Raw genomic sequence first — 17,006 nt, 5'->3', positions numbered from 1 at the left:
CCTGTACCCTCCTTACACTCACCAGAAGCGTGGGTCTCCTCTCTTCTGTGGCAGCACGGCGGCAAACATTAGGCTGCAGCGTCGTGACATGACGTCTGTGCGACACTGCTCAGGGGACAGAACTGACTACGGAGCGGGGAGCGGGCTTCCCCCGCCGCTTACATTCTTCCAGAACTGCTTCCTTTTTGGCCCGGAGGTCGCTGGCAGCGTCTCATTAGTAATGAAGCTTGCTGATACTGTTGCCGGCTGTGTGCACCGCTAGTAGTTCTGACACTGGGTGGAGCACTGTGCAGGGCATCTCTGGTGGCCAGTGAGCAGCAGGCTGCGGCACACCTGACAACCGCTGGCGGCACACTAGTGTGCCGCGGCACAGCGGTTGAAAAACGCTGCACTATAGGGTTTAGGTAGCGAGGACCATGTATACTCTATAGGGTTTAGGTAGTGCGCACCATATACACTCTATAGGGTTTAGGTAGTGAGGACCATATATACTCTATAGAGTGTAGGTAGCAAAGACTACATATACTCTACAGGGTGTAGGTAGTGAGGACCATAAACACTCTATAGGGTTAGTTAGCGAGGACCATATACACTCTATAGGTTTGGAAGTGACCATATACACTCTATAGGGTTTAGGTAGCAAGGACCATATACACTCTTTAGGGTTTGGTAGTGAGGACCATATACACTCTATAGGTTTAGGTAGTGAGGACCATATATACTCTATAGGTTTTAGGTAGTGAGGACCATATACACTCTGTAGGGTTAGGTAGTAATGTCAATATACTCTATAGGTTTTAGGTAGCGAGGACCATATACACTCTATAGGGTGTAGGTAGTGATGTCCATATACACTCTTTAGGGTTAGGTAGTGAGGACCATGTACACTCTATAGGTTTTAGGTAGTGAGGACCATATACACTCTATATGGTGTAGGTAGTGAGGACTGTATACACTCTATATGGTTAGGTAGTGAGGACCATATTTACTCTATGTGTTTTAGGTAGTGAGGACCATATACACTATATAGGTTTTAAGTAGTGAGGACCATATACACTCTGTAGGTTAGGTAAGGAGGACCATATACACTCTACAGGGTTTAGGTAGTGAGGACCATATACACTCTATAGGGTTAGGTAGTGGGGACAATACACACTCTATAGGGTGTAGGTAGTGAGGACCATACACACTCTATAGGGTTAGGTAGTGAGGACCATACACACTATATAGGGTTGGGTATTGAGGGCCATATACACTCTATAGGGTTAGATAGTGAGGACCATATACACTCTATAGGGTTAGGTAGCGAGGACCACACACTCTATAGGGTTAGGTAGTGGGGACCATACACACTATATAGGGTTAGGTAGGGAGGACCATACACACTATATAGGGTTAGGCATTGAGGACCATATAAACGATATAGGGTTATGTAGTGAGGACCATGTACACTCTATAGGGTTATGTAGTGAGGACCATATACACTCTATAGGGTTAGGTTGTGAGAACCATACACACTCTATAGGGTGTAAGTAGTGAGGAACATACACACTCTATAGGGTTAGGTAGTGAGGACCATACACACTCTATAGGGTTAGATAGTGAGGACCATACACACTATATAGGGTTAGGTAGTGGGGACCATATGCACTCTATAGGGTGTAGGTAGTGAGGACCATACACACTCTATAGGGTTAGGTAGTGAGGACCATACACACTCATTAGAGTGTAAGTAGTGAGGACCATACAGACCCTATAGGGTTAGTTAGTGAGGACCATACACACTCTATAGGGTGTAGGTAGTGAGGACCATATACACTATATAGGGTTAGGTAGTGAGGACCATATATACTCTAAGGTTTTAGGTAGTGAGGACCATATACACTACAAAGGGTTAGGTAGTGAGGACCATACACACTCTATAGGGTTAGGTAGTGAGGACCATACACACTCTATAGGGAGTAGGCAGTGAGGACCATATACACTCAATAGGGTGTAGGTAGTGAGGACCATACACACTATATAGGGTTAGGAGTGAGGACCATATACACTATATAGGGTGTAAGCAGTGAGGACCATACACACTATATAGGGTTAGTTAATGAGGACCTTATATACTCTATATGTTTTAGGCAGTGAGGCCCATATACACTATATAGGGTTAGGTAGTGAGGACCATACACACTCTATAGGGTGTATGTAGTGCTGACCATATACGCTATATAGGGTTAGGTAGCGAGGACCATATAAACTCTATAGGGTTAGGTAGCAAGGACCATATACACTCTATATGGTTAGGTAGCGATGACCATATACACTCTATAGGGTTTTTGTAGCGAGGACAATATATACTCTATAGGGTGAAGGTAATGAGGACCGTACACTCTATAGATTTAGGTAGTGAGGACCACATACACTCTGTAGGGTTAGGTAGCAAGGACCATACATACTCTATAGCAGGCATGTCCAACCTGTGGCCCTCCAGCTGTTGAGAAACTACACATCCCAGCATGCCCTGACACAGCTTTAGCATTCTCTGACAGCAAAACAGTGTCAGGGCATGCTGGGATATGTAGTTTCACAACAGCTGGAGGGCTGCAGGTTGGTCATGCCTGCTCTATAGGGTGTAGGTAGTGAGGACCATACACACTATATAGGGTTAGGTAGTGAGGACCCTACGCACTCTATAGGGTTAGGTAGTGCGCACCATATACACTCTATAGGGTTTAGGTAGTGAGGACCATACACACTCTATAGGGTTAGGTAGTGAGGACCATATACACTCTATAGGGTTAGGTAGTGAGACCATGTACACTCTATAGGGTTATGTAGTGAGGACCATACACACTCTATAGGGTTAGGTAGTGAGGACCATACACACTCTATAGGGTTAGGTAGTGAGGACCATATACACTCTAAAGGGTTATGTAGTGAGGACCATACACACTCTATAGGATTAGGTAGTGAGGACCATACACACTCTATAGGGTTAGGTAGTGAGGACCATACACACTCTATAGGGTTAGGTAGTGAGGACCATACATACTCTATAGCAGAGGTTATCAAACTCGGTCCTCGGGGGCCCACACAGTGCATGTTTTGCAGGTTTCCTCACAGAATCGCAAGTGAAATAATTAGCTCCACCTGTGGACCTTTTAAAATGTGTCAGTGAGTAATTAATACACCTGTGCACCTGCTGGGTTACCTGCAAAACATGCACTGTGTGGGCTCCCGAGGACCGAGTTTGAGAACCTCTGCTCTATAGGGTTAGGTAGTGAGGACCATACACACTCTATAGGGTTAGGTAGTGAGGACCATACATACTCTATAGGGTTAGGTAGTGAGGTCCATATACACTCTATAGGGTTAGGTAGTGAGGACCACACACTCTATAGGGTGTAGGTAGTGAGGACCATACACACTCTATAGGGTTAGGTAGTGAGGACCATACACACTCTGTAGGGTTAGGTAGTGAGGACCATACACACTCTATAGGGTTAGGTAGTGAGGACCATACACACTGTATAGGGTGTAGGTAGTGAGGACCATACACACTCTATAGGGTGTAGGCAGTGAGGACCATACACACTCTATAGGGTTAGGTAGTGAGGACCATACACACTATATAGGGTTAGGTAGTGAGGACCATACACACTCTATAGGGTTAGGTCGTGAGGACCATACACACCATATAGGGTTAGGTATTGAGGACCATATACACTCTATAGGGTTAGATGTTGAGGACCATACATACTCTATAGGGTTGGGTAGTGAGGACCATATACACTCTATAGGGTTAGGTAGTGGGGACCATACACACTATATAGGGTTAGGTAGTGAGGACCATACACACTCTATAGGGTTAGGTATTGAGGACCATATAAACGATATAGGGTTATGTAGCGAGGACCATATACACTCTATAGGGTTAAGTAGTGAGGACCATATACACTCTATAGGGTTAGGTTGTGAGAACCATACACACTCTATAGGGTGTAAGTAGTGAGGACCATACACACTCTATAGGGTTAGGTAGTGAGGCCCATACACACTATATAGGGTTAGGTAGTGGGGACCATATGCACTCTATAGGGTGTAGGTAGTGAGGACCATACACACTCTATAGGGTTAGGTAGTGAGGACCATATACACTCATTAGAGTGTAAGTAGTGAGGACCATACACACTCTATAGGGTTAGTTAGTGAGGACCATACACACTCTATAGGGTGTAGGTAGTGAGGACCATATACACTATATAGGGTTAGGTAGTGAGGACAATATATACTCTAAGGTTTTAGGTAGTGAGGACCATATACACTACATAGGGTTAGGTAGTGAGGACCATACACACTATATAGGGTTAGTAGTGAGGACCATATACACTATATGGTGTGTAAGCAGTGAGGACCATACACACTATATAGGGTTAGTTAAGGAGGACCTTATATACTCTATAGGTTTTAGGTAGTGAGGCCCATATACACTATATAGGGTTAGGTAGTGAGGACCATACACACTCTATAGGGTTAGGTAGTGAGGACCATATACACTCTATAGGGTTAGCTAGTGAGGACCACACACTCTATAGGGTTAGGTAGTGAGGACCATATACACTCTATAGGGTTAGGTAGTGAGTACCATACACACTCTATAGGGTTAGGTAGTGAGGACCATACACACTCTATAGGGTTAGGTAGTGAGGACCATATACACTATATAGGGTTAGGTAGTGAGGACCATACACACTCTATAGGGTTAGGTAGTGAGGACCATATACACTCTAAAGGGTTAGGTAGTGAGGACCATACACACTCTATAGGATTAGGTAGTGAGGACCATACACACTCTATAGGGTTAGGTAGTGAGGACCATACACACTCTATAGGGTTAGGTAGTGAGGACCATGCATACTCTATAGCAGAGGTTCTCAAACTCGGTCCTCGGGGGCCCACACAGTGCATGTTTTGCAGGGTTCCTCACAGAATCGCAAGTGAAATAATTAGCTCCACCTGTGGACCTTTTAAAATGTGTCAGTGAGTAATTAATACACCTGTGCACCTGCTGGGTTACCTGCAAAACATGCACTGTGTGGGCTCCCGAGGACCGAGTTTGAGAACCTCTGCTCTATAGGGTTAGGTAGTGAGGACCATACACACTCTATAGGATTAGGTAGTGAGGACCATACATACTCTATAGGGTTAGGTAGTGAGGTCCATATACACTCTATAGGGTTAGGTAGTGAGGACCACACACTCTATAGGGTGTAGGTAGTGAGGACCATACACACTCTATAGGGTTAGGTAGTGAGGACCATACACACTCTGTAGGGTTAGGTAGTGAGGACCATACACACTCTATAGGGTTAGGTAGTGAGGACCATACACACTGTATAGGGTGTAGGTAGTGAGGACCATACACACTCTATAGGGTGTAGGCAGTGAGGACCATACACACTCTATCGGGCTAGGTAGTGAGGACCATACACACTATATAGGGTTAGGTAGTGAGGACCATACACACTCTATAGGGTTAGGTAGTGAGGACCATACACACTATATAGGGTTAGGTATTGAGGACCATATACACTCTATAGGGTTAGATGGTGAGGACCATACATACTCTATAGGGTTGGGTAGTGAGGACCATATAAACGATATAGGGTTATGTAGTGAGGACCATATACACTCTATAGGGTTATGTAGTGAGGACCATATACACTCTATAGGGTTAGGGTGTGAGAACCATACACACTCTATAGGGTGTAAGTTGTGAGGACCATACACACTCTATAGGGTTAGGTAGTGAGGACCATACACACTTTACAGGGTTAGGTAGTGAGGCCCATACACACTATATAGGGTTAGGTAGTGGGGACCATATGCACTCTATAGGGTGTAGGTGGTGAGGACCATACACACTCTATAGGGTTAGGTAGTGAGGACCATATACACTCATTAGAGTGTAAGTAGTGAGGACCATACACACTCTATAGGGTTAGTTAGTGAGGACCATACACACTCTATAGGGTGTAGGTAGTGAGGACCATATACACTATATAGGCTTAGGTAGTGAGGACAATATATACTCTAAGGTTTTAGGTAGTGAGGACCATATACACTACATAGGGTTAGGTAGTGAGGACCATACACACTATATAGGGTTAGGAGTGAGGACCATATACACTATACGGGGTGTAAGCAGTGAGGACCATACACACTATATAGGGTTAGTTAATGTGGACCTTATATACTCTATAGGTTTTAGGTAGTGAGGCCCATATACACTATATAGGGTTAGGTAGTGAGGACCATACACACTCTATAGGGTTAGGTAGTGAGGACCATATACACTCTATAGGGTTAGGTAGTGAGGACCACACACTCTATAGGGTTATGTAGTGAGGACCATACACACTCTATAGGGAGTAGGTAGTGAGGACCATATACACTCAATAGGGTGTAGGTAGTGAGGACCATACACACTATATAGGGTCAGGTAGTGAGGACCATATACACTATATAGGGTTAGGTAGTGAGGACCATGCACACTCTATAGGGTTAAGTATTGAGGACCATACATACTCTATAGGATTAGGTAGTGAGGACCATACACACTCTACAGGGTTAGGTAGTGAGGACCATACACACTCTATAGGGTTAGGTAGTGAGGACCATATACACTATATAGGGTTAGGTAGTGAGGACCATACACACTCTATAGGGTTAGGTAGTGAGGACCATATACACTCTATAGGGTTAGGTAGTGAGGACCATACACACTCTATAGGGTTAGGTAGTGAGGACCATATACACTCTAAAGGGTTAGGTAGTGAGGACCATACACACTCTATAGGATTAGGTAGTGAGGACCATACACACTCTATAGGGTTAGGTAGTGAGGACCATACACACTCTATAGGGTTAGGTAGTGAGGACCATACATACTCTATAGCAGAGGTTCTCAAACTCGGTCCTCGGGGGCCCACACAGTGCATGTTTTGCAGGTTTCCTCACAGAATCGCAAGTGAAATAATTAGCTCCACCTGTGGACCTTTTAAAATGTGTCAGTGAGTAATTAATACACCTGTGCACCTGCTGGGTTACCTGCAAAACATGCACTGTGTGGGCTCCCGAGGACCGAGTTTGAGAACCTCTGCTCTATAGGGTTAGGTAGTGAGGACCATACACACTCTATAGGGTTAGGTAGTGAGGACCATATACACTCTATAGGGTTAGGTAGTGAGGACCACACACTCTATAGGGTGTAGGTAGTGAGGACCATACACACTCTATAGGGTTAGGTAGTGAGGACCATACACACTCTGTAGGGTTAGGTAGTGAGGACCATACACACTCTATAGGGTTAAGTAGTGAGGACCATACACACTCTATAGGGTTAGGTAGTGAGGACCATACACACTCTATAGGGTTAGGTAGTGAGGACCATACACACTCTATAGGGTTAGGTAGTGAGGACCATATACACTCTATAGGGTTAGGTAGTGAGGACAACACACTCTATAGGGTTAGGTAGTGAGGACCATACACACTCTATAGGGTTAGGTAGTGAGGACCATACACACTCTATAGGGTTAGTTAGTGAGGACCATACTTACTCTATAGGGTTAGGTAGTGAGGACCATACACACTCTGTAGGGTTAGGTAGTGAGGACCATACACACTCTATAGGGTTAAGTAGTGAGGACCATACACACTCTATAGGGTTAGGTAGTGAGGACCATACACACTCTATAGGGTTAGGTAGTGAGGACCATACACACTCTATAGGGTTAGGTAGTGAGGACCATATACACTCTATAGGGTTAGGTAGTGAGGACAACACACTCTATAGGGTTAGGTAGTGAGGACCATACACACTCTATAGGGTTAGGTAGTGAGGACCATACACACTCTATAGGGTTAGTTAGTGAGGACCATACTTACTCTATAGGGTTAGGTAGTGAGGACCATACACACTATATAGGGTTAGGTAGTGAGGACCATACACACTCTATAGGGTTAGGTAGTGGGGACCATACACACTCTATAGGGTTAGGTAGTGAGAACCATACACACTCTATAGGGTTAGGTAGTGAGAACCATATACACTCTATAGGGTTAGGTAGTGGGGACCATACACACTATATAGGGTTAGGTAGTGAGGACCATACACACTATATAGGGTTAGGTATTGAGGACCATATAAACGATATAGGGTTATGTAGTGAGGACCATATACACTCTATAGGGTTATGTAGTGAGGACCATATACACTCTATAGGGTTAGGTTGTGAGAACCATACACACTCTATAGGGTGTAAGTTGTGAGGACCACACACACTCTATAGGGTTAGGTAGTGAGGACCATACACACTTTATAGGGTTAGGTAGTGAGGCCCATACACACTATATAGGGTTAGGTAGTGGGGACCATATGCACTCTATAGGGTGTAGGTGGTGAGGACCATACACACTCTATAGGGTTAGGTAGTGAGGACCATATACACTCATTAGAGTGTAAGTAGTGAGGACCATACACACTCTATAGGGTTAGTTAGTGAGGACCATACACACTCTATAGGGTGTAGGTAGTGAGGACCATATACACTATATAGGCTTAGGTAGTGAGGACAATATATACTCTACGGTTTTAGGTAGTGAGGACCATATACACTACATAGGGTTAGGTAGTGAGGACCATACACACTATATAGGGTTAGGAGTGAGGACCATATACACTATATGGGGTGTAAGCAGTGATGACCATACACACTATATAGGGTTAGTTAATGAGGACCTTATATACTCTATAGGTTTTAGGTAGTGAGGCCCATATACACTATATAGGGTTAGGTAGTGAGGACCATACACACTCTATAGGGTTAGGTAGTGAGGACCATATACACTCTATAGGGTTAGGTAGTGAGGACCACACACTCTATAGTGTTATGTAGTGAGGACCATACACACTCTATAGGGAGTAGGTAGTGACGACCATATACACTCAATAGGGTGTAGGTAGTGAGGACCATACACACTATATAGGGTCAGGTAGTGAGGACCATATACACTATATAGGGTTAGGTAGTGAGGACCATACACACTCTATAGGGTTAAGTATTGAGGACCATACATACTCTATAGGGTTAGGTAGTGAGGACCATACACACTCTACAGGGTTAGGTAATGAGGACCATACACACTCTATAGGGTTAGGTAGTGAGGACCATATACACTATATAGGGTTAGGTAGTGAGGCCCATACACACTCTATAGGGTTAGGTAGTGAGGACCATATACACTCTATAGGGTTAGGTAGTCAGGACCATACACACTCTATAGGGTTAGGCAGTGAGGGCCATACACACTCTATAGGGTTAGGTAGTGAGGACCATATACACTATATAGGGTTAGGTAGTGAGGACCATACACACTCTATAGGGTTAGGTAGTGAGGACCATATACACTCTAAAGGGTTAGGTAGTGAGGACCATACACACTCTATAGGATTAGGTAGTGAGGACCATACACACTCTATAGGGTTAGGTAGTGAGGACCATACACACTCTATAGGGTTAGGTAGTGAGGACCATACATACTCTATAGCAGAGGTTCTCAAACTCGGTCCTCGGGGGCCCACACAGTGCATGTTTTGCAGGTTTCCTCACAGAATCGCAAGTGAAATAATTAGCTCCACCTGTGGACCTTTTAAAATGTGTCAGTGAGAAATTAATACACCTGTGCACCTGCTGGGTTACCTGCAAAACATGCACTGTGTGGGCTCCCGAGGACCGAGTTTGAGAACCTCTGCTCTATAGGGTTAGGTGGTGAGGACCATACACACTCTATAGGGTTAGGTAGTGAGGACCATACATACTCTATAGGGTTAGGTAGTGAGGACCATATACACTCTATAGGGTCAGGTAGTGAGGACCACACACTCTATAGGGTGTAGGTAGTGAGGACCATACACACTCTATAGGGTTAGGTAGTGAGGACCATACACACTCTGTAGGGTTAGGTAGTGAGGACCATACACACTCTATAGGGTTAGTTAGTGAGGACCATACTTACTCTATAGGGTTAGGTAGTGAGGACCATACACACTCTATAGGGTTAGGTAGTGAGGACCATACACACTCTATAGGGTTAGGTAGTGAGGACCATATACACTCTATAGGGTTAGGTAGTGAGGACCATACACACTATATAGGGTTAGGTAGTGAGGACCATACACACTCTATAGGGTTAGGTAGTGGGGACCATACACACTCTATAGGGTTAGGTAGTGAGAACCATACACACTCTATAGGGTTAGGTAGTGAGAACCATATACACTCTATAGGGTTAGGTAGTGGGGACCATACACACTATATAGGGTTAGGTAGTGAGGACCATACACACTATATAGGGTTAGGTATTGAGGACCATATAAACGATATAGGGTTATGTAGTGAGGACCATATACACTCTATAGGGTTATGTAGTGAGGACCATATACACTCTATAGGGTTAGGTTGTGAGAACCATACACACTCTATAGGGTGTAAGTTGTGAGGACCACACACACTCTATAGGGTTAGGTAGTGAGGACCATACACACTTTATAGGGTTAGGTAGTGAGGCCCATACACACTATATAGGGTTAGGTAGTGGGGACCATATGCACTCTATAGGGTGTAGGTGGTGAGGACCATACACACTCTATAGGGTTAGGTAGTGAGGACCATATACACTCATTAGAGTGTAAGTAGTGAGGACCATACACACTCTATAGGGTTAGTTAGTGAGGACCATACACACTCTATAGGGTGTAGGTAGTGAGGACCATATACACTATATAGGCTTAGGTAGTGAGGACAATATATACTCTACGGTTTTAGGTAGTGAGGACCATATACACTACATAGGGTTAGGTAGTGAGGACCATACACACTATATAGGGTTAGGAGTGAGGACCATATACACTATATGGGGTGTAAGCAGTGATGACCATACACACTATATAGGGTTAGTTAATGAGGACCTTATATACTCTATAGGTTTTAGGTAGTGAGGCCCATGGCCCTCATTCCGAGTTGTTCGCTAAGTTTTTCGTTCGCACAACCTATTAGTAAAGTTCCGTTAATGTAGTAAATTTGCGAACATCCGCCCCCAACGTATTTTTGCTCATTCGCACGCATTATTACACAAAGTGGGCGTACGCCAAATGACATCGCAGCAATGCGAAATCCTCGCAGCAATGCGAACCCATCGCATTAACACATACTTCTTCGTAAAAATACTAAGTTGTAGTAGATTTACACATTTTTCAGTTAAAGTGCTCACTTTTGCTGAGAAACGCAGCACAATTTGTTTTTATACTATTAAGTGGACTAACACCTTCCAATTAAAAGTCCACAAGCCCTCCTCAATAACAAATCCAATTAGTGAATGATTTGAAATGTTCATGATCAATTAAGTATTTGTTTAAATACCTGAAGTGCACTTTGTAGCCATAAAAGAGCCTCCTTTTATTTACATGTTTAATATAAATATAGATGTTTGCAATGTGCTTGGTCTAATGTGTTTTCTGAATTTATTAAAGTAGAGTTTTTGTATGTGAATGAAGGTGTTTGCATGTTTATTTAGCCAATAACATGTTTTATTTGGTGTTTTAAAATAACTTACGTTAGATGTTTGAAATGTTTAAGGTAAAAAATGTTTGTTCTGCAATCTGCTGTTCCTTTATTGCATTAATAAATAATAAAGAGCCGCTGAAGTATTTAAATTTAGTAGTTTTTTTTTTTTTTTTTACTGGAATAATGATAATATCCTTTTTTTTTTTTTTTAAATCAAAAAATTAACAAAATTTTTCCATTGCGTCCACAAGACCCAACAAGGCCTGGAGATGGAGCCTCATGTTGGAAACAATCTCCTGCAACGATGTGGGATCTCCAACGGCAACATCTGAAATTAAGAGATAACATAAACATTACTAACTTACTCACATTGCTTATTATCCAAGCAAGGCACAAAGCACACTTTAATGCAGGCAGGTCCAAACTGCATCCCTCAAGCTTGTGTGAAACTACATATACCAGCATGCGTTGACTCAGTTTTGGGGCCAGGGAATGCCAAACCTGTGTCAGGGCATGCTGGGATGTGTAGTTTCTCAACAGTTGCAGTTGCGCAGTTTGGACAGGCCTGCTTAATGGCAAAGTTGATACATCATGGCTGTTTTATGGTACAATCATTAGCAGAAAAACACACAAGCCTGCTCAGGCTTTTTTTGTTACTTATTACAGTTTTCTTGACCATGGGGTACATTTACTACTATGTGAGTTCATTTTAAGATGTAGCGTCGCCCATAGCAAACAAGCCAAAATAAGATTATTATCTTGTAGAAGTGGTTCCCCAATTGTAAAGATTAATTGTATTGGTTGTTATGGGCGACATCCCATGTTAAAGATAACTTCCATCTTCGTCACTGTTACACCATGTTGGCATTCATTCTCATCTTTTTTTTTTTTTTTAAAGGGGTTTGGTCCTGCCTCATCACACTGCATATCAACATCTTCAGAAGGCCAACATATCCTAGCATTCCCACACTCCCTGAAAGCTGCCCTTACTAAATAAGTGCAAACAGGTTTGACTTGAACAATTAGTCATTTTGTGAATGTAACTTTCACACCACAAATCAGTGTGTCATTAGGCTGCATAACAAAGTGAAGCATGTGATTTGTAAGTGCAAATATTAAGACTACACAGGCCCAAGTGTAAAAGACCAACAACATACTAAACTCCACTCAGGTCTAACTGTTTACCAGAAAATCTAACACATATAAACCCTGTTGTCCTGGCAACCCTGGCTACCTAATGAGTGTCAACCTAGAGTGGACACACAAAACATTGCACACATACACACTGTACATATAATGACACTCACAAATATGTAAAGGCAACATGTACACCATGAAGAAAAACACAAATATTTGTCCTTGGCCCAAGAATTCAAACAGTACAACACTGCATGTTTTGTCATTGTAAGTGTAAGTGGGTAATAATTTGTAAATTTTTTTTAAAAAACTTACTTTCCACGGCAACATGAAGACTCCCTGAACGGTCTTCAGGGGCTTCCTCTGCCCATTCACTGGGTGGGGATGTTGGCTGGATGGGGGAAGGCGGATGGATGGGGGAAGGAGGAGGGATTGGGGAAGGAGGAGGGATTGGGGAAGGAGGCTGGATGGGGGAAGGAGGCTGGATTTGGACTGCAATTTCAGAGGGGGGGTCTGATTGAGAGGGCGAGGGGGGCGGAGAGAAAGTTAATGCAATAGAGGGTGAGGGGGGTTGAGATGGTGATGTAGAAGTTGAAGGAGAAGGGGTATGGGAAGGAGGAGAAGGGGTCCCAGAAAGAGATGGAGAGGTGTGGTGAGAAGGGGAGTGGAAAGTGGAGTGGGCCAGGGAAGCTGAGGGGGACTGGGAAGCTGATGGGGACTGGGAAGATGAGGGGGACTGGGAAGATGAGGGGGACTGGGAAGCTGAGGGGGACTGGGAAGCTGAGTGGGACTGGGAAGGGGAGGGGGACTGTGAAGGGGAGGGGGAGTGAGAAGGGGAGGGGGACTGGGAAGGGGAAGGGGGCGGAGAGTTGTGCCGTTGTTGTTGTCCTATAATGATATTATTGACAACATTTAGTTTACATGAGAAATTACATAGTAAACAATTTGAATTATCAATGTTCTGTTCCATGTAAAATTCAGTGTTTTTAAAAATTGAAAAGCAAACATGTTAAGATCCTCTTCATGTTGGCCACAGCAAACAAAATGAGTCCAAACTTTTACTTTGAAGCTCATTCCTTAATCTAGTCCATTGAGTCATAGTGATTGGTCTAGGCAACATCACCAGATCACTATTCAAGGCACCTTATTATATAGCCAGCACTGATCAAGTATTTGGGTACAGTTTCCTGGCTGGTTCTTATTTCTTGAAAACATGCACTTGTTTGGTGACAGTTTGCTACAGTCAGTACTGTTTGCCCTAACCACACACACTGTCCTATTTTCCAAAAAAGGACACTCAAGGTTGCAATTAGCCTACCACTTAGTGTAAATTGTGGGTAATTCCAAGGGGATTACAGCAGGAATATAGTTTGCAATTGGCCAAAACCATGTGCACTGCAGGGGAGGCAGATATAACATGTGCAGAGAGAGTTAGATTTGGGTGGCTTATTTTATTCTGTGCAGGGTAAATACAGGCTGCTTTATTTTAACACTGCAAATTATTTTGCAGATTGAACACACCCCACCCAAATCTTACTCTCTCTGCACATGTTACATATGCTTCCCCTGCAGTGCACATGGTTTAGCCCAATTGTTCACTAAATTCCTGCTGCAAACAACTTGGAATTTCCCCCATTAGCACAATTTATGCTAATAATCTTATGTAATGTAACTTACTTCGTGTATGCATAGTTCGGATTTGCTGGCGGATCTCCGCCAACAGATCGGGAGTCCTCCTGCGGAGATCACTCCACCTCCTCTCAAGTTGGATGATTGTCCGCCTGCTGCGGACGCGAGTCCGCAGCAGGCGGCGGACCTCCGCGTAGGCCTCGCGCTTCACCCGATTGGGGATGAAGCGCCCAACGCGGCCTACGCGGCGGTCCATCACCGCAACCAGCACGCGGAGCTCCCGCCTGGTGAATGGTGCTGCACGCATCATGGCAATGGCGTTTTCCTTATTTGGGCATATATTTATAGTGTCTGTTAGCATGTGATTGGTCCAAAATCTATGTTGTCATTTCTAATAACTTTATTGATCTTTGCAATGCTGTGAAGAGCAGAGTGTTATTTCGCACGAGCGGAAATACGCATTAGCAGAAGCAAATATTTATCATAAACAAAATTTAAAAAAAAACACAGACACAGAGACACAGTTTATTTAAAATTACTATACATATCTGTGTACTCACCACAGTTCGTGTGATCATTCAGCTGGACAGTCACAAAGTGGGAAACATTGAGTATCATTTGTTTGTGTGTTTGTTTACATAATCAGGATTTGAGGATATAAAACAAATAAGGACACTATTTAGCAACATTACATTATTTGGTTTTCTAACTAAACATTGTAAACTTAACGTGTTTGCGGAATTTGACGCAAACAAAAATTACCCATTCCAACACAACAAAAGCCTTACACAATCACTTTACAATATCATACAAAATGTCATCATTGTTAAAAAAACATAAGCATACTGTGTTTTAAAATTTTTAAAACTAGAAAATATCAAAACACTATACCTGAAATATTCGGCAACAATCCTTGCCCTCACTTGGCTCCCCCTCCGTGTAACACTCCCCCCACCGAAGTGTCGAACAACCCCTGGCTCCTCATCAGGCAATTCCTCTGCCTGAGGAAGCTCTACACTACTCCTTACCGCGATATTATGTAGTATTGCGCACAGGACCACTATTTTACTTGCCATCTCCGGCGAATACATGATGTCGCCACCAGTGCGGTGGAGCACACGAAACCGCCCTTTAAGAACACCAATTGTGCGCTCCACCAGCTGCCTAGTGGCAGTAAGCGCGGAGTTAAATGCCATCTGTGGTCCTGGCCTGGGATTACGGTAAGGAGTCATGAGCCAGGGGGTGCAAGGATATCCACGGTCTCCTGTTGGAAGAAAAGCCAAAATTTTGAAATATTAAATTTGTCAAGTTACTTTTTTTAGAAAAAAATATTTGAGCAACAACTCACCCAATAACCACATGTCTGCTCGTTGACTTGATCTTAATCTCTGCCATATCCCTGATTGTCTAATGACATATGCATCATGTGAACTTCCAGTAAATTTTGCATTCAGGGAAAGGATCTGGAGGGATGGCCCACAAACAACCATTACATTCAGAGAATGAAACAGTTTCCTGTTTCTATAAATTTCTTCATTATGTCTTGGTGGCTGAATAGCAACATGTGTGCCATCCACAACCCCAATAACATGTGGGAAGCGACTACCACCTTCCTCAAATTGCCGCTTCACCACATCTAGGGCACCAACATCCAAAGGCATATCAATGAATTGCTTCACCCGCTTTAGGAAAGCCTGGCAGACACGCCGCAGGACCTTACTGAACTGGCCCTGCAACATGCCAACCAGGTCTCCCACAACATGCTGATATGAGGCTGTAGCCAAAAAATGTAACACTGCAAGGAATTGTGTCAATGGTGGTATTGCTGTAGGATACCGAATTTCAGACTCCAGATCACTCTCTATTATGGAGAGAGTGTCTAGGATTAGATGTGGTGGCAGCCTATATCTACGCACCACCACATCATCTGGCATACCAAAAAGTAGGACACGGGTTCGGAAAATTGGTGGCCTAGCACGCCTCCGTTGCCTTGGTTGATGAGGAGCCGGCTGTGGTTGTGGGGCTGGCGGTTGGGGTGGGAGTGCTGGCATGGGTTGGGGAGGTAGGGCTTCTGCAGCAATAAATATTGACATAACACACTTTTTTGAAAAAGAAAAAAAACGAGGTGAAAAATACAAAAACAACTTATAAAAAATATTCAAACAATAAATGTTGTAAAAAATGTTGGGGAAACTTACTGCAGGAGCGTACATTTTTTCTGTGTTGAATTCATGGCCAAAATGTGAAATTAATAAAAAGAAAAATAAAAAAAATATGTTATTTTTACAAATAAAAAAAAAACAAAATTAAACATTTCTGGGCATCAAATACATCACAAACACCAATTAAAAAAACAAAAAAACAAAACAAAAGCATTTAGTAGCTAGTCCAGGAAAGACAAACACTACTTTGCAGATCAATCCTGGGAAACAAAAATTCTATTTTAGACAAAATGGAAAACAAACAGAATCACCACACTTTTAAGAAACACAAACAGCAAACCAAAACACAGGCCAAGGGCACTTACCTGCTCCAAAAAAAAGAAAGACTTGGTGTTCAGTAGCACACCCAGAAAATAAATGAAACCAGGGATATTTCTCCCAAAAGCAAACACCTACA

The 17,006-nt window shown here is 43.3% G+C and overlaps 1 protein-coding gene across 2 annotated transcripts; it reads right to left on the bottom strand.

The window, feature by feature from the left end:
• Positions 1-11,827: 11,827 nt before the first annotated feature.
• Positions 11,828-16,609, bottom strand: LOC134966878 (putative nuclease HARBI1). 2 transcript variants are annotated; one of them, XR_010188720.1, is made up of 6 exons: positions 16,586-16,609; positions 15,736-15,850; positions 15,279-15,651; positions 14,948-14,969; positions 13,074-13,646; positions 11,828-11,949 (listed from the first exon to the last, which is right to left on the bottom strand). XR_010188720.1 is itself a non-coding variant. In XM_063943917.1 (4 exons), the coding sequence occupies exons 1-3, from the start codon at positions 16,478-16,480 to the stop codon at positions 14,966-14,968; spliced, it is 1,122 nt and encodes a 373-aa protein (XP_063799987.1). In that variant the 5' UTR covers positions 16,481-16,575; the 3' UTR covers positions 13,275-13,646; positions 14,948-14,965. The 2 variants fall into 2 exon arrangements, 1 of the variants encoding a protein (XP_063799987.1); XM_063943917.1 differs by lacking the exons at positions 11,828-11,949; positions 16,586-16,609 and having other exon boundaries at positions 13,275-13,646; positions 15,736-16,575.
• Between the last annotated feature and the right edge of the window lie 397 nt (positions 16,610-17,006).

Source organism: Pseudophryne corroboree, chromosome 10, assembly GCF_028390025.1.
Source record: "Pseudophryne corroboree isolate aPseCor3 chromosome 10, aPseCor3.hap2, whole genome shotgun sequence".
NCBI lineage: Eukaryota > Metazoa > Chordata > Amphibia > Anura > Myobatrachidae > Pseudophryne > Pseudophryne corroboree.
The sequence above is the reverse complement of the archived record's forward strand: the minus strand, read 5'-3'. Positions and strand labels throughout refer to the sequence as shown.